At 45.3% G+C, this 18,805-nt stretch overlaps 2 protein-coding genes across 2 annotated transcripts in view; both read right to left on the minus strand.

The window, feature by feature from the left end:
- Window positions 1–10,772, minus strand: part of PRRC2C (proline rich coiled-coil 2C) — an 80,531-nt gene extending 69,759 nt beyond the window's left edge. Inside the window, exon 1 of the mRNA XM_080622816.1 lies at window positions 10,624–10,772. The gene's annotated coding sequence lies outside the window, so the exon portion shown is untranslated. The remainder of the gene's footprint in view (window positions 1–10,623) is intronic.
- Window positions 10,773–11,742: 970 nt separating this feature from the next.
- FMO4 (flavin containing dimethylaniline monoxygenase 4) lies at window positions 11,743–17,900 on the minus strand (the record flags this gene model as incomplete). Its single annotated transcript, XM_080622837.1, has 9 exons — window positions 17,817–17,900; window positions 16,487–16,656; window positions 15,996–16,184; window positions 15,461–15,623; window positions 14,912–15,057; window positions 14,378–14,577; window positions 13,846–14,198; window positions 13,460–13,529; window positions 11,743–12,130 (listed from the first exon to the last, which is right to left on the minus strand). Exons 2-9 carry the CDS (start codon window positions 16,643–16,645, stop codon window positions 11,743–11,745), a joined length of 1,668 nt encoding a protein of 555 aa, XP_080478963.1. The 5' UTR covers window positions 16,646–16,656; window positions 17,817–17,900.
- Between the last annotated feature and the right edge of the window lie 905 nt (window positions 17,901–18,805).

The raw sequence follows: 18,805 nt of genomic DNA on the forward strand, positions 1-18,805 counted from the left end.
TAAAACTGTCAAAAATGCTTAAATATTTTCATGTGTCACACAGCTTTGTTCTTTTAGCTAATATAATTTCTGATACCTGTGCTGTTTATGAAATCTTCTCCTTCTGAAGTGACCTCAGGTAACAGAGAGATTATGGTCCCCTCCCCTCAAGAGGCAGAGGGGTGCCAATGCTGTTAGTTAAGAACTCTGGGAAAAGAAAGGACAGTTTTCATTTCATTTAGCTTGTGGATAATTTTTTTGCATGTTTTTATTCAGAGTATAAAATAATGCTGTTCAATATTTTGACAAATGCTATCTAAATATTATCTATGGCAGTACTCTTACCCAGGGATTCAATGTTATCAACATTTATGTAGGTCATTTTCTTCCATATTTTATACCAGTGGCTCAGTTTTGGTCTCCCACTTTCTAATGGATAAGAGGAGCTACTCATCAACACAGCTCTTATTTTTGCCTTTTACAAGGAAAGAGATAATGTAAAAAGCCAAACACAACTATTTTTATGAACAAAATGCTGAAATTATTAAGCATGTCCCTAAAAATTTTATTCAGTTCTCAACTATTGTACATGCAATACCTCTGCCTACTTCAGCTTTATAATTACACTTTTAAGTACTCTTCTGGCTATAGATTCTTCCACATTTGAGACATAAATCCAGTTTTATCACTAGAGGAGATCTAAAATCTAAAGTGTACAAAACACTATCAATGAAACATTTAAAATAAATAGTGTAAGACTGGCTACAGAAGACGTTACAAATTCATAGAATGACACAATGGTTAGTGTAAGAGGGAACCTTACAGATCATACAGTTCCAATCCCCTGCCATGGGCAGGGACACCTTCCATTAGACCAGGTTTCCGAAGGCCCTGGCCAACATGGCCTTGAACACAGCCAGGGATCGGGCATCCACGACTTTTCTGAGCAACCTGTGTCAGTCCCTCACCACTCTCAGAGTAAAGAATTTCTTCCCCAGTATCTGATCTAAATCTACCCCCTGTCATCTTAAAGCAATTCCCCCTTGTAAAAAGCACTGGGATCACCTATCTCACTGGAAGAGGTCGATGAACTGAAATTCAATTTCAGTTTAAATTTTAGACTAAAGCCAAAATGCTTCCATCTATTTAGGCATCTATCTCCTGCTACAGTCAGGAAGAGTTCAGTTCCTACATGGTGTGATTTGAGCTGAACTCAAAATAGCAGAGTGGCTGGTACCTTTTCACAGGTAGTTTCACTGTTACCATTCATAAGCTCACCAACAGCCCACAACATATTTTACTTTGTACTACTAAGATACAAATAGACTCACTGGGGCTTCCCAAACAACAAACAAGATTTGTAAGGGAGGCAGCACATCACCACAGGAAAGCAGACCTAAGAAAGCAACAGATGCTCCCAAGCAATAGGCAGTGAGTGAAGTCTGAAGCGCAATAACAACTAACAGCAAATGAACAGGTACCTACAGAGTTCAGGACCAACCACCATTCAACCCCTGCCCTTCTTCCCAGCAGGGAAAACACTTCCTCCAACTACTGCTGCTATGGCTTTACATTATAGTTTTTCACTCTTTCTAGTCAGTTTCCTAGAAAATCTACATCTTCTGTAAAGGAAGGACAAAAGTTTTATATTTCAAAATTTACAACTAAAATAGATTTTTTATTTTTTCAGAATTTCAGAATGAAACAGTAGTAGAATTCTTTCATTTACCAGAAGTTAGATAATGAAAAAGGGCATAATTATCACACCAGAGTTTAAAAAAGGAAAAGAAAGAAAAAGCCTCTATTATTTTCTACAACTTCTTAGTCTGGAATTTCATTAGACTTATCACTACACCTCCATTTCCATCACTCACACAAAGCCACACATACTCCCCCCCATCCTGAGCACCCAAAGTACAGTGAAGTAAATTGAAGCGTTCCTACACAGCTTATACTAAAATGAATACATAATACTCCCTAAAACTCATTCTGCTTAGAATATCAGCATCACAATTCTTCACTTCAAATCCAACATCTGCTATCTCCAACACCAGGACCTTTAGACACGGAAGACTGCTACAGAAATCCCCTCCCATACTTACTCTAGCATTCAAATACCTTCAAGAAGTGAAACATGCAGTGTCCAGACCCAGCTGTCATTTTCTAATCTTCTGTGTAGCCTCAAAAAATGGATGACTGGCTTGAAAGATACTGACAGAAGTGCTTCTGAGTTTAGAAAATTTACTTTGGACATTTTTTGCAAGCTGCTTTGCAAAATGAGGCATAGCTCTTTCGCTAAGATACTGATCGAATTTCCACAAATCCAAATAATAAAGAGAACAGACTTAAAGGCTGAAGTTGTACACCATAGTTGCATGTGTCACAGGCACCATGAAGTGATGAGAATCAGAAACCCTGTATGTGTCACTAGACCAAATACACACTGGGTTCAGCATTCAACTCCACTGGAATGGACCAGAACGATCTTGGTATAAAAGCACACCAATCTCAACATTGACCCAGAATATCTTGCTTCTGTCTTTACAGTCATAATTTTGGAAGGTTGCCTTCGTCCCACAGCTTCCCACTGATGACTGAAGTAAACATGGACTCATGCTTAAAGAAATATAGTCCTCTGCATGTCTGCTGGCAAACTCAAATAGTAATGACTGACAGGCTAGCGGAATGAACTTACTTTTAGTTTAAAATTCCAATTCAAAATTCCCAGTTTAGATTGAGGCACAACAAAGCAGCAACACAAAACAAATCTTGTTTCTCACTGATACATGAATTAAAAGCTTCCAGAGACTGAAGAGACTACCACCTGTATTATATGAGAACTCCACAGTTACTACCTTCACAGTGAGGTATTTCAGTGACCACAGAAAATATACTACAGCCTTCACTGGTATTATAAGCATCTAATCCATATACTCATTTGTTCTATATAAGCCAGACTAGTTGGAAGAAATTAATACCACCAACACAGCTCAAGTAAAAATGATAGACTGATAGCTACTAACTGTACTGTACTAGAAGCACTACTTCAAGACCCAGCCCTTCTTCAAGTTGAAGTACATTCAAACAGCTTCTTTGCCAAGATTTTTTGATATTCCAGTAGATTGACAGTTCATGTCACACATAAGTCAGTACTAGCACATCATAAACCTAATGCACTAACATAACACAGCTATTCTTGCCATGTCCTGATAATCCTCAAACATAAATTACAATAATTTAGATGTTTTGCAAGATTACTGAATGCATTTCAACTAAAAATGTAATATCCAAAACTTCTTTAGAGCTCATGTTAAAGGCAGGCTATTTTATTCCTTCTTAGCCTGACAATTTCTTTACAAGTCTTCATTACTTTTTCACTAATCATTAGAGTGAATTTTTGTAAGACAGATTTTTGATTTTCCAGTTTCATGCACATGGTTAAGAAATTTCTTTAAATTGTATTATTTTAATTGTGACAGAAGTTTTGAAGTGCTGGAAGAAAGCCAGGGCAGGGATGGGGGAGCACAGGGAAAGAATAGTTTCTATGCAATTAAAGAAATTAAAAAAAGCATCATAATGATAACATTCTCATTACTTCTGGGAACAGAACAATGCAAGTGCTTTCACCCAATTAGCTTTTCAACTTGCAGATGCCAAATGAGACTTATTCTCAAGATTTGCAAAAGCATTTATTAAAGAAATTTCCATTATTTAAAAGAATGAGAAAACGTCAAAGCTCTCAAAACTGAACTGCTGTCTGTTTGAGAAAAAGATAAGGGAATAAAGGCAAATTCTTGCAGAAACAAGCTATGTACCTGTGATTAAAGTACTGTATTCAATAGGTTGGTAGGCAGCACTTTTTCCTGAATACAGAAAACTAATGTGATCTGTCTTACCTATCACAATACTTCTTAGCTGAAAAAGCTGTAACTGTTCACTTGGCTTCTTACAAACTAATTTAGGTCAGTTTATCCCAACCACAGACACTCTCTGTAAAGGCATTTGTTAATGTTAAGATTACAAGCAGTCCCTTAAAAAAAACTACAAAGCATTCAGCATTCTGTCACAAGTACCACTTTGTTTCTTGCTTGCACACCATCAGTCAGGAGCCTGGAAAAGCAAAAATAATAGCATATCCACTCTTGTCACACACAGAGAAAGTGATGCGGGTAGGAGTCTCCTTAGTAGCATCCCAAGTAGTGGTTGTTCTGTTAGGCTGAGAACAGGGGAGCAAAAGGGAAGTCCACAACAGAGCTGCAGAAGCAGCTACACGACTGATGATATACAGATGTCTCCAAGTCTGTTTCAATGCGAAAATATTCCAGTGGTCAGCACTTCTCTATATTCATTACTTTTAGATATAACTGCACAGAAAGAATAAGACCTGGTGATGATGGTGGGTTTGAGGATCTATTTGCAAGAATAAAGCAAGCAGAACTTCTTGCACACTATAGCAAAAAAGGTATGAGCAAAAAAATCTCCATATATTACCGGATTTTCTAAGAAAAAAGAAAAAAAGGCAGAATAACAGCAAGCTACTGCAGTGCCCTTCTTCCCTTCTGACTCCAGTTGCAGGCTGAACAGTGTTCGGGATCTGTTCCTCTGCAGGCAGCTGTCTGGGATAAGTTACCAGAAACAACAGCTGAGCTGAACAAGTGTTGAGTCCTTAAGTCAGTCACAGTGCTTGGTGCAAAATGCTTCCTTTTAGGAAGCTGATGAAAGATAATCAATAGGTACATAAAAATAGACCAGATTCCCAAGAGATGAGCAGCAGAAGTTGCAGCCATTTAAAACTACCCATTTCTCCACTGTTTTGTTTTTCCCTTTCATTTTAATACTCTTATTGCAGAAGCCCTCACACTTTAATGCTATAAAACAATGCCATTTAAACTGATGGCGTATTTCCAACTCTCCCTACCCACCCCATGTTGAATTGACACTGCAAGCGGGCAGGACAGACTAAGGGGCAAATATAAAGCTACTCCTTGCTGTGAATAACTTGAAGTACCTTTTTCAAGACTTCCATTTCCTGTTCCTTTACCACAATTTCCAAGCCTCACTGTAATAATTAACATTTCTTGACAGAGGAAGCAATTTTCAGTTTCTTCCCAAGGAACCACAAGTCACTGAGCATTGCTCACCACATTATACCCTTCTGCACCTTTAAAGCATCCCTGACCTCAGCTGCACATAAGTAAAACTTTTTATACAAAACCTTGTTTTTCCAAAGCCCCTATTCATAGATCAGTCCTTAAGTAACATAAATAGTTACATCTAATGTTTTTTACTTCAGGAAACAGTTAGATGTTCAGGGAAGCTGTTCTGTTCATGAGCTCCTTCAGAATATTTTAGAAGTGCGTAAGAAGCACTCTAGGACTACAGCCTTAAGGATTTTCACTCCTCTTTGGAAGAGATGTGCCAAAATGAATTCCCTCTTCTCTAGCTATTTTTTTCCATTTTTTTTTCTGTTCACCTTCTTATGATACTTTTGCTACTGAAGGGTTCAATCTGAAGATGGAAGTACACTCATCAATGGTAGAAATGTACAAAATAAACAATTTTATACAGAGTTTCGTACAACCTTAGCACAATGAAAAGAAACCAGTTCAGTTACTCTAATCAGTTAAGCAATGACTTAAGGTACTTGTCACCATCACCCTCAAAACTTCTCACCTTGCTCAAGAGCCAGATTTCGTATTGCCTGTAACTCCTACCATATTCCTAACCCAATTCATGTACATCAAAAATGATCATACATTCTCCTCTGTATTAAGAAATGTTACAGCATATTTGTTTTTAACGCTTTTAAGATATTCTCACTGTCCCAGTGAGAGCCAGGGTTGCCAAATGTGTCAGCTTATGACACACCATTGACAACATCAGTAAAAAAACCAAAACCTTCACTTCCGTGCATACAAATGTGGTAGAATTTGTTCCTTGGTCTGATCCAGCTTGGGGAGAACTCATAGCTGCTCATAGTCTCTGTTCCAAGAAACTAGCAAGTCACAGGGAAAAACATGTAACCAGTTATCTGGAGGATGGCAGGCAGCAGGTAGAAGAGACTATCTCCTCCTTCACTGAAAGGATGCCCAGTATAAAAGATGCAGCTACACTGACAACAGTTCTAACAACATGGGTCAACTTCAGCCCTCTGCTTTAGACTGGATTCAATCATTTTTATTTTTTTAACAAAACATAAGATGAGCTAAATTAGAAAAACCTTATCAGCATACCCAGATTAATGTATCTGCCTTTCAGCATTATGGAGCCCATTTTCTATGGAAGTTAAAGTGCATCTGCCAAATGGCTACAGATGAAGTTTAACATCTTCTGTTGCTTTTGTTCTCTGTTTATTCTTCAGGATAAAAAAAACCCCAAAAGAACAACAACAAAACAAAACCCCACATGTCCCTTGATACTTGGCTTTCAAGATGCAGTACGTAAATGATTAAGGCTCAATATACTATCAAAATACTTACGAAGAAACCTTGCCTTATCTAAAGCTAAGCGCATACTACGAAGATCTCTGCATGCTGATAGCTTGATCTGTGGCATGAGAAACATCTAAGCAAGGCAACTCCAACAAATTAACCAAGTAGCTATGTCATAAGCCAAAGGCAAGTTTTTCTTACTTGCATCTTTCCTACAGATTATTTACACATATTGGCAAGAGTGTTGTTATTCCTCCTTACTAGAGCACTTCTGCTGTGCACCTATATATACACCTAGATAAACTCGTACAGGAAGCACAGGCTCACCTAAGCATGTTACAAAACAAGCCCTGTAAATACAATAATTGATTTTTTTGCAAAATGAAGCAATTAATGCACTGATCTTAAGACAGTGAGGTCCTTCAGTCAAATATATGGTTACTCTGAAATAGAAGAAATACGTTAAGTCCTAACCTGTATCAAGGCTTAAATTGTGAGAAAATCATGGGCCTTTTAAACAAAATGAAGCTGTTCCCGCACTTCTGCCTTAGCTGAAGATTCAAAACGGTTAAGTAATTTTTCTTTCACCAAGAATACCTTAAAACGATTACCCCTACAAATACAATTTACGTCTACAGTCATAATTTTGATGCCTATGTTAAAATTTACAAACACCAAAATCTAGGAATATTAAAGTCACATGTTCACAAAATATTAATTTTAGAACAATCTGTAGCTGTTTATGTGATTCAAGAGGACAATCTAAAAAGCTTTGATTTTGTAAGTAGAGAAAATTTGATGTGCTAGCCTAAGCAAGCACTGCAGCAAAAAAAAAAACCCTGGTAACCTAGCCACTGCTGGTTTTACTATGAAAAGCCATTTGATACATCTGAGCATGATGAGCTATGTCTTATATCCCAACTAAAAATTGAGTAAAGCTGCCATTTCACCTGGAAATCAACTGTACATTGATTAGAGAGATATTTAATAGAACCCTCTTTCTCTCAGTCACCCAATACTGGGTGATGGCACATTCTTCAGGCACTACTTGTGCTTTTGATGTACCTGAATATAAAGTGCAGTAACTCCTGTCTCTGATGTTATAAGCTACTGAAAGCGTAGCCCACCTTATTTTCAAATACGCATCAGTTAAAACTATCACAATCGTACTTAGAAGGTATATATAATGTTGATTCTGCACTATAATTTTACTGTTAATCAAGACAGTGTCAGATATATAAAACCACAAACAATGTGTTTGTAATCTGTAACAAACTAATTCATTAGCATTTAGCTAGAATGTTATGTAATGGTTGAGGTATTTGTAATAAAAACAGCATTTATGTTAGCCTGTTCTTCACAGACATAAAAGCTGTCTTCATCTGATTTTTATTAGGACTTCATCTTCCTCTGCTCTTTATGCATTCTTTCAGACTTCTGTGCACTCGGTTTTCATGTCACCAACACACACAGTATTATTTCCGCCCATCTCCTCACACGAATCTCAGCTTTAATTTTTACACCTGCTTTCATCCATGAGAAGTTTCTATGGGGTTTTGTGAAATCCAGACCCAAAAAAACCAAGGGCATGAAGCAGAGAGACAAAAAAATTTCCTACAGAAGATGAACAACTGGTTCTCCCAGTAGAACATCACTGGCAGTCCCGTCACTACAAGCTCAGCATCCATCCCCAACTAGTGGAAAGGTGGTGCATTTTCAGGGCACAGGTGTTTTGCGGTTGTTTTGGGTTCTCAAACCCTCCATTACTGTATACAGCCTCTGAAGATACCCTACTCTTCCTTCAACAGAAGGAAGAGGAATGTTTCTTTCTTCATTCACATCTCCAATATGCTAAACAAGGGTTTATTCTTTGCAAGAGCTCATTATAAAGGGTTTAGTCCTTATGTAAGTGCTACCTTTTTCTTTTTATCTCCACATCTAAGCCTCTTATGCGCAACACCCTTATATGGTATCTAGACCACATTTTCCACCCTCTCTCCACTTTCACATCATTCGTGTTAGCCTGGAAAATATTCTGGAACAAAAGGCTTCCACTTTCAGTAACCTAGGACACTTGGCTGAAGTCAACCCCATACAACATACTCACTGCTTTGACTTTTGATTCTTTCTCTTATTGACATATAGCATTACTTCAGGCAGAACAAAACCTACATGACAGCTCCCTTCAAAACTGCATCATCTTTTCCTTGATTGTTGTGGCTCATTTCACTTTCCCTAGTAGACTTCAGGATGTGGGGAAACAGGACCTACAGAAGATGCATACTATAAATCTGTACCATTGAACAAACACTCCAGCAACTAAGTTAAAACTGTAGAGTGATGCAACTATTCTGCACTACAAAAAGCTAGGATTCCTGTTATGAAGCCTAAATGACAGTAAAGATATCATAAATTGCTACTACACTGCAAAGAGACAAAATATTTATATTACTAAGACTCACAGAAGACACTTCACATTTATTTATACATATTTTATAAGTTATTATTTACCAAAGCAATAAAATTTATGCAGGAAACACATATACTAAGGCAGAGCTCTAGGTAACAGACACACACAGAGGCCATAATCCTAGTCTCCGCACACAAGCCTGAGAGAACTAAGTTCTCACTTTAGTTTAAACAGCCACCTCGTAAGTACACATCTCCCCCAAAGCAGTTGTACTCCTTACACACTGAGCACAATGTTCTGAGGGACGAATTGCCTTTTCACTTAACATTCACCAAGTTCAGAGAAGTCCCAGGAACTTTGAGATTCTTCAGTCTCAAGAAGACTGTAGCACCATTGCACTAAACCACCTCAAAATTACTGTTGAAGAAAAAGGCTCTAGACTACGTAATTCAGAAAAAAATGAGTTATTCAGCTCCCGGCAGTCAGTATTAAATGGTAATCCTTTTGTTTCTCACTGATGGACAAATGAGATCATGTCCTGTTTCCTCCCCCCTTCAAAAGCAGTTTCTTGTCTGAGCAGAGCTCTTAAGACCAGACAATGGGTAGGCCTGATGCCTCACTGCAGAATAAAGCTATTAAAACTTTGAATCCTATCCCTTCTGTTGGAAATTATGCTAATTTCTAATAACGTACCCATCTGACCCCTGTAATCAAAAAACAACTAGGAAAAATGGTCCTTCCTTAACGACACAGTCCAAAAGCTTTCACAAAGCAATTAGCTTACAAAACGTGTGTGAGAAGCAAAAAAAGAAAGAAACAGAAAAAAACCCCGAAGTGTTCTGTTCGATGCCCCCTTCCCCATAAAGGGGGCCTGAACTGGAAAGTATCTCGGCCATCTTTCGCCCCAAGATTTTCAATCTCTGCATTTTTCTGTTACGGCTATCATTATGCCCACTGCAGACTAGCTGCCTGAATTTTAGCCGTGTCATCTAACCATGCTTTCACCATCCTTCAAGCACTAACAGTAAGAACACCCCTGACCCTGCTCACTCTACCCCTACAAATATCGTCCCTAAGAGCAGAAACAGTACCTTCCTGACCGGTGCTTCACTCAGTCCTACATCAAAACACCCAGGAATAGTACATCTCAAGAACTGCGGATGAATACTTCAGAGTTAGAAAACCAAAGTGCTGCGCGATGCATGTGCCGGCAGCACCCCGAAGAAAAGGCTCCCCTCGCCCTACGTTTCTGGAGAAAGAATCACAGCCAGAAATCATGAGGGCAAACGCAGGAAAGGGACGGCACATGTTTCATGTAATCTCCCCAGAGACCTGGGCCATTAAAGAAAAAAGCGGGGGAGGGGAAGCATCACGACACGGACGAAAGGAGGAAGAGGGGGATTAAAAAACAGCACATTCGTAAGAACTGCCCTCAGCTGCCCCGGACACGGCAGCCCCCTTTCGCCGCCCGCGGGGGAGGCCCGGGGCGGGCGCGGCCAGCCCCAGACGGCGATGCGATGCGGTGCGGCGCGGCCCAGCGGCGCGAAGCAGCCCGGCCTGCGCGCCCGCCGGGGACCCAGCGCTGCGCCGCCTCTCTGCCCCCGACCGCGGCTGGCAGTGCGACGCCGACCCCATGGTGCATCCCCTTCCTCGCCGGCCGAGGCCCAGCGCCGCCACCAGGCCGGGCGGAAGCCGCCCCCGCCCGGGGCCATGCGGCGCAGGCCGCTCTCCTGCTCCTCCCAGCGCCGGTCCGCGCCGCGGACCCACAGGGCGCTGCGGATGTCGGAGGCGACGCCGCTTTACCTGGCGCGCAGCGCGGCGGGCCGGCGCTCCGGCCTCCCCGGAGGCTCCCGGACTCGGCGAGGCCGCTACCGCTCCCGGCGCCACAAACGCCGCGCCTCAGCCGCTTCCACACAGGGACCAAGATGGCGGGCGGCCAAGCCGGCGCCAGCGACGTCTGACCTCACCGCGCCGCGAGAGCGCGCGCACCAGCTCGCCGGCTCCGCCCCCGCTCCGCCGCTCACGTAGCCCCGCCGTGCCGCAGTCCGGCGGCCTCAGCGTTCAGAGTGCCCCCTGGCGGCGTGGGGTGGCGGGCGCGGCCGCTCCCTGGCTCCCATCCCCTGTGTCCCAGCACGCGTGGGGACCGGCAGCCCCCTCGGGGGGCACGGTTAGGGACAACCTCTCCTGGAGGGAAGCCCAGGTGCAAGTACACAGCGCCCATCCTTGGGTTTGCAGCAAAATCCCTCAGTGAAGGCACCCGCGGGTGCAGCGACAGGCTCTGCCTTCTCCCTGTGGGCTTCAGCGTTCCCAGGCAATAATGGGCCAGCTTGACCACCTGGATTTGCCACTGTATATACAATTTCTAGGATGAGGCTGTGCCCTCTGCAATGACTAGGGGCACTGGATCCACCTGACCCCTCCACTGATAATAAACCATTAGTAAAACCACTAGAGAAGACCAAATACATGTTTATTTGTGGCTACCAACTTCACTTCCCAAAGACATACATCAGACACATAAAAGGACACATACAAAGATCTCTACATCTAACGTTTCAGAAAATTCTCAAGGTGTTGTGGGTTTTGATGAAATTTCATAGAGGAAGCTCTGGATGAGCAAGGAGGAGGGAATGCTGGCCCCATGAACACCAGCCTGTCCCAAAATGCCTCTTCCCAAAAGCCCTCTGGAGATCCAGCCTGGTGCTGATGCAATGTGGGCACAGATTGCGGCACGTTTGGAGTAAATGCTCTGTATGGCCCTTGGTGGGTGTGAAACACTGTTAGCAGGAGGCCAGACAACAGCACCAAGGTCTGAGCTCCTGCTGACACTGGGTCAGCTCCAGCCACGCTGACAGCACCCATTAGCAGCACAGCTTAGCATCATCCCCAGCTCACCCAGGACCGGGTCACATCAGGTTTCTTCTACAGATGGGGACCTGCCTGGTGGCTCCAGTGCAGCCGAGGGTATTTAGAAAAGAGGAAACCTGCTGTGAGAGCTGCTGGCAGGACTAGGAGGCACATCCAGTGCCAGCTGGAGGAGCTGTTGGAGGAGTCATCCACCACCCGAGTTCTCAAGGGCTTCTGCGTGCGCTGCCATTGAGTCAGGATGGCGTCTCTGGCCCCTCTCCACTTCCCCTGTCCCACTAGTCGGTACTGGTAGGGTGAGCAGGGGCCGAAGAAGATGGCCAGGGCCAGCCGGGGGTCTGTCAGGAGCAGCTTCAGCATGCTGGGCTTTATGCCAGCACATGAAGCAATTTCATCAATGTAGCTGATAAAACTCATCTTCAAGTTCTTCCTTTCAGATGGATTACTTCAATTGGACATAAAAGAGACAAAATCAAATAGCATCATCCCATCTCAGTTCCCAGTTCCATGGAAAGCAAAAGTTCTGGGCTCAGACACTGGCCGAGCCCTGGTGTCCAGGGCTGAACTCCCTTAGCCCCAAATAAACCTACAGGCACTGAAAGAGCCTCTGTGGGGTTGGTCCTCAGTAGTTACCTGGAGCAGGGAATAAGCAGAAGCTTGCTCTTTCTCTGCAACCTAATTGTGGTCTCAAAAAACTGTTCACACATAATACTGCCATCATTGTAATGCCACAAATGCCCATGCTATGTCCTTCACCAAGGTTCACAGGTGTGGATTTGGCCAATTTTGAGAGGCAGAGGAGGAGACGTTCACAGGTAAGACTGACAAGGGGACTGGGAAAATCTGGGAGATGCAGGAAGCTTCCCATGCTGGGAGGGACATCTGGGGTTTTTCTGCTTAAGGCCTCATCTCCCTTGCAGGAGGGAGGACATGCTGAATCTACTTCAGCAAATCTGGGACAGCCTCAACATTGCCTCTGTTGCACCTTAGACTCTGTACTTCTGTGTGACAGCATTGTGTCTGCAATCGTCAGGGCTCCTGGGGGACAATCCCCATGCCTCTGTTTTCCCCCAGATTTTCATCACTGTCCTATGAGCCAGCTCTGCCTTGATGGCAAGCCTAACCCAGCCTGCACCCCGCCTGGCCTGAGGTCCCCTCCTTGCTACTGAAAGCTGCTGCAAGGCAGCATGTCTACCATCACCTTTCCTACAACCTCAAGCACGTCTTCACCTCCTGCAAAATCCAAGTGCCACCAGGGCAGGATGGTAGCTTACATGTACAGGATGGATGAACGAGTTCCAGCCTTGTCTAATACTCTTCTCCACCTGTCAAAAACTGCCACCAAAGTGTCCTCCACCTGCATAATCTGACTGTAATGGGGTTTCTACATAGGGGTTGGCGCTGACCCCAGTGCTCCCTGCTGGCTGGATTTGGGAGGAAGAAGCCACGAGATGGCACCCTTGGTCTGGAGGAAACCGAATCTCCATCTTGACATGATGAGAATAAGGACATGGCTTGGAGACCTAGCGGAGGGGACCTGTAGGTCCTGGGTCTTGCCATAAGCTGCTCCAGAGCACTGTGCCCTTGGTCATCCATAAAGGAACCACAAAAGTATTTCCCTAGCTCGCTATGAGTAGTGAGGGAATAAATGCATCCAAGAAGCGCTGGGTGACCCACGGGTGTCCTTCACATGACTGCATTGTTTTCCCCCTTTCCTTGGGTTAATCCTGACACATGGTGCCCATTGCACCCTAAGTGCAGGAGTATCACACACCTTTCGACCAGAGGCTTCTTCTTTAAAACATCAGCCATCATCTTGCTGGTGGGAGGGAGCTTGTTCCAGCCTGAGAAAAATAGAGAAACCAGAGACCTACAGCAGCACTTAAAGCTGAAAAGTTCACCCTGTTTATATGTTCCCAGCCCCTTTATTGAGTGTTCAGTCTCAGTAACTAGCTTGATGGTTACAGCAGTGTGTGTGGAGCAGCAGGAATGTGGGGATGCACTTTGAGGGGGCACACACTACAGTGTTACTAATGCCCATGGCTACCATGGGCACTGCGACAGGAGCCAAAATATGCCCTAGACAAAGAGAGAGAAGGTCAGGCTGCCCCAAACCTCCCACTCTAGAAGATCACCCCATCCTTGCACCCTGTCTCCTACCTGCAAAGATCCCTGTCACCCAGCGAGCCTGCATTTCTGCCCCCACCATCACAGAGCCGGTCAGCTGGACTAAGCCAATGATGGCCAGTGTTGGCTTTTCTAGCTGGGGAGGAAAGATGCGTTTATAGAGGGAACGGTTATCATCAAAGAGGCTGCGAACTGACTCTTCAAGGAAAGAAAACGGGAAGATGTAGCCTGTGGCAAATAGCACCACGTCAATGTTTTCTTCAGTTGTCCCATCTTCAAAAACTGCAGAGCTTTCAGTGAACTCCTTCACGTTTGACTTCAACACAATGGTCCCAGAGAGGAGGCAAAATGGCAGCTCTTCATTGATAATTACCTTAAAGTTGGAGCTTGCATGTGGAAAAGAGGACAGCAGTGTTAGCATCTGGTAGAGACGTGAAACATTTTTTGTGGCCACAGTTCCCCTCCAATGGTTTGCTATTCCACAAATATCCCCTGAACTTCAAAATTGAGCATTTCACACCATTAAACCCCCCTGACTAACCAACAAAATAGTTAGAAAAAACACCTTTTGGTGGAAGCCAAGCCATAGTTTGCGTGGTTAAACCATGAATTGAACTTCCGAAACCTGATCCTCCTCATGAGTGCTGATGGGAGAAGCCAGTCAAGAAAGTGGTTGAAGCGGGTGGTGCTGATCATGTCTAAGGGGAAGCCTTGGTCTGAAAGCCGGCTGACCACCCATGTGCTGCTCCTGACACTGAGGAACACCTGGAGGAGAAGGCAGCTCTCAGCCTCTTGCCCAGACATCTCATTGCCACTTTTGCCTTGAATGGCAAATCCCATCTCCTGCACTTGGGAGCCAAGAGGGTTATCCCAAGGGAAAAGGACAGCATCCAGATGAACCGAACAGCTTGTGGTGGCTTCTGCAAAGTTCCAGTATCTGCTAAACAGCCACTCCTCAGGTGGCCCAGACTCTCCAGGAATTGCAGAGCTTCTTCAATTGCCCTCAATTTGAAGTGCTGTTTTCTGCTGGTGGGAAAAGCTTCCTGCATGTACCCTGAGCCACCAGCTATTGTGGCTGGGCACCATTGCAGAACTGTACCTTCGCAGCCACATGGCTCAGTTCCGCAGAGAGGTCACCACCAGTGTTGCCAATGCCGACCACAAGGACCCTCTTTCCCCGGAAAGCCTCCGCATCTTTGTATTCCTGGCTGTGGAGGTACTGCCCTTTGAAGCGAGTGTCAATACCTAGACAAAAAGCAGGGAGTATCTTCTACTGCCAGATACATTGGCTTGCCCCACTCAGCTTGATTTCTGGACCCTCTGAAACCCTTGACCCTCCACCACCCACCTCTGCTTGCAGCTGAGAAGCCGTAGAGATCTCAGCTCCCAGAGTGATGCCACCCTCCTGCACAGTCCTGCTTTGCAAATTCTCATGTAGGAGCCTAGCTGCACCTTTATAAGGTGTTTTTCCCAATCCCAGGAATGCTCCCCACCATTTCTATGGGGTGAGGGTCCCACCTGCCCCAGCGTGGAGGCTTCATGGAGCAGGCAGGCTTGTAGAGGAATATGCAGCCAAGGGACCCATGGGTGCTGCATGAAACCCTGGCTGAGAAGCTCCAGACCCCCTTCCTGCTGAGGAAGGACTTACCTGGGAAAGAATCCAGTGGTAAGTAGGGCTCCTGGAAATGGCCAGTGCAAACCATGACGGCATCAAAGGTGTGTGACTTCTGGACACCGTCGGTCTCAGTGATCACCTCCCACTGGCCTGAGGTGGCAAAATCTGGGCGCTTCCTCACACTGAGAACTGTTGTCTTGCACCAAAGTCCAACAAAACAGCAGTCAAGGACTGCACTGCATTTCACAAAGGACCATCCTGCAAAGGGTGGGGGTGCCAGGGACAGGCTGGGTCCCTGGGGAGCTGCATGTCACCTCTGAAGCTGTTAAATCCCACACTGCACCTTTCCCCTGGTGATGGCGTTGAGGGCGGGGGGGATGAACCAGGCAGCCCATATTGGAGCAGCCTAATTTAAAACATGGAGCCAAAAAGGCTGTGTTCAGGATGCAAAAGGGACAAGGTCCTCAAGGGGTCACATCTGGCATTGTATTATCTCACCTGGGTGATGCCCTGGTAACTGCTGCCACTGGTGGCTCTACTGCCCCTGATGTTTGGGATCCCTGCTCACCTTGAAGTGTATGTAACGGAGGAGGTCAAAGTGCCGGGCATACATCCGAAAGTACTCCATGAGGAGACTGTGGGGTAGGTAACTGGGAAAATCTTCTGGGCAGGGAAAGTCGCTGAAGCAGGACATCTCCTTGGAGGTGTTGGTAATGACCGAGCGGTACACGCTGACTCTTCTGCTGTCCATGGAGTTCTGTGTGAAGCCAGCAGTGCCATTTGCAGGTGTATGGGGGAGGAGTTTCTCCCCCCAAAGTACCTGAGTATTTTTCCTGCTTATATTTGGGTACAAGGAATAAACCAGAATTAGCACCTGGTGACTATGCCTTCCACTCCCTCTATCTCCTGCTCCACCTTGGAGTCAGGTGGAGTGCTGTGCCTGAGACAGGGACATTCCGCAAGGGCATGGCCACCCTTTCCTCTTTGAAAAGCAAAGGGCATCCAAGGGAGGGGATAAACCCAGGGACAATCCTCCCCACTCTGGCAGGGCCCACTGACCGTGTAGCGCCAGAGCCCCCCGATGTCCTCAGTCCTCTCGAAGCAGGTGGGCTGCAGCCCCTCATCCAGGCAGCACTTGACAGAGGCCAATCCGCTGACCCCGGCCCCGATAATGGCCACACTCCGCACCATGCTGTCCTGCCGCAGGCAATAGGACATTGTGCAAGCAACTGGAAATAACTCAGAGATTAGCAGAAACACCAGTCCCTTCTTCCTATCCCAGTAAAACATCCCTGGTCTTCTCTGGCTGAGTGTCCACAGAGGACAACTCTCCTTGGAGAAAGCCATCGTCATTTCTTGGCTTAAGCATTACAGATGAACACTGCTCATTACCCTTCCTGCTGTGCTAAGCTTGCGCTGAAGGCCCTGCGATTCCCCTCCTGCAGGTGGGTGAAAAGAACTTTCAAACCTCACTGTGCTGCTGCTTCTATTTATTCTATTTCCTGGACCAAACCAGGGCACACAAGGACGGGGAAGGGGCTTGCAGCTATCTGCTTCTGTCTACACAAAATTATCCTCCTGAAACTTTTTCAGAAAACAATCCAGCTAAGCTGTCTCATTTTCACACTTTCCTTTATTAACTTCCCACTAAAGAACGTTTTCTCGAAAACAAAAAGTTTGTGGTTTTTTGGTTTTGATTTTTTTTTAAGTGATGCTTGCCTGACCAGCACAGCTCAGTGATTCAGAAGTTAGACAGCAATGTGAAAATGTGGCTGGGATTACAGAATATACAAAAGATAAGAAACCCAGGAAACGCAGGGTATAAATGGAAGGAACTCAAAGCTCGGGTAACTGTGTAAACTGAGCTGTACTGAGCTTCACTGGAAAGCAAGAAAACTGGAAAGAAAATGACCCCACATTAGCTTTGATTAGATAACAAACACTCCTGCTGCAGACTCTGAAGAAAGAGTTATTTATAACTTTTTCCGTATCCGTTTTGTGTCAACAAGTACGTTAGTGTAAACAGGAACTGGAAGAAACTGCAGAAAGCCAGGGAAAAATGAGGGAGGAGCAAAAAAAAACCTTTGCATCTAAAAGCCTAGCCTGAGCAGTCCCTTGATCTGCAGAAACAGGGCAGGATGTGTCATCCTCCCATTTCTGGAGCCTCCCTTGGCTTTGGCAAAAGGCAGCGACATGGCCAGGGTGCTAAAGTCACCCCTCTTTTCCAGTGCTGCCTACAGACATCTTTGCTCTCATAGGTCCCCACAACACCACCGTCTCCCCCCACCAGCAGCAAGGCGAAGCCAGTTGCGAATACCAAAACCCCACAGAGCCGGATGCCCACTTTTAAAGCCTACAAAACCCAGCCAGAGAGAAGTGAGGACCAAACCTTGCAGGGCAGTGCTGTGCCTTCACTGCTCGAGCTTTGCTTCAAGTTTTTCTCACCGCAGATTTGAAGGAAAGGCTGAAGTTCGAGCGCCTCGCTGCACCTCTTGCACCACTGACCTTTACACTCACATTCCCCTGTTCTGCTGTGCTTAAATGCACTGACAGAAAGTTCACAACGTCCCTGTGGCAGTGCCTGGTAGAAACATGAACTGTAATTACAAAAGGGCCGTGCTCGCAAGGATTCCCACACTGCAGCTCACTGCTGCCCCCACAGCAGCCTGAGGTTGTCCTGATCCATTTGCCATGTGCTGCTTGTGCTGAACAGGGGCTCACTTGGCATCCCTGGGAAATCAGCAAAACACATTCTCTTTGACTCCAGGCAAGCAGATGGCATGGATGGGTGACATAGTGCACAGTGCAGCCTAATTTTGGGTGGTCAATGAAAGTTCGTGCAGACCCAAGCTTGTGGGTTGCCCACAGCACCTGCTGGCATGGCCCTAGCCCAGGCACAGGGACCCCCAGCTATTCCAGTGCACACTGAATGATGAGGCGGCAGCCTAACATGCTGCTGCTACAGTCAATGAAGTTTTATTGATTGAAATACTCTCCACATACAAAATGAAGTCCCAGGATTGTCCTGAAGATGTTGGGGAGCGCAGGGAAGAAAAGCTGGAACTGCTCAGCCCTGCAGAATACCAGCCTTGGTCTCAGGGTTGACAAATCACCACAGCCAAGGCTCTTATGCTGAGAAGTTGCACTGATTCAACCCAAACTGGGATTTTTCAGTAACAGGATGTAAGGTTGGAGGAAGGGATAGCCTGACCTGCAGACCCAGCCCAGAAAACCCCTTGCTGGACTAAAGACCCCAACTCCCAGGTGATTTGGGGTAGGGCTAGGCACCTGTGCTCCTTTTCATCTGTAACACCCAAAGCTGTTTTCAGTAGTCTTGTCCTCACTGCATCCAGGCCAGCATGGTCCAGGCACATCCAT

The sequence above is a fragment of the Psittacula echo genome (assembly GCF_963264785.1).
Source record: "Psittacula echo genome assembly, chromosome: 7".
In the NCBI taxonomy this organism is placed as follows: domain Eukaryota; kingdom Metazoa; phylum Chordata; class Aves; order Psittaciformes; family Psittacidae; genus Psittacula; species Psittacula echo.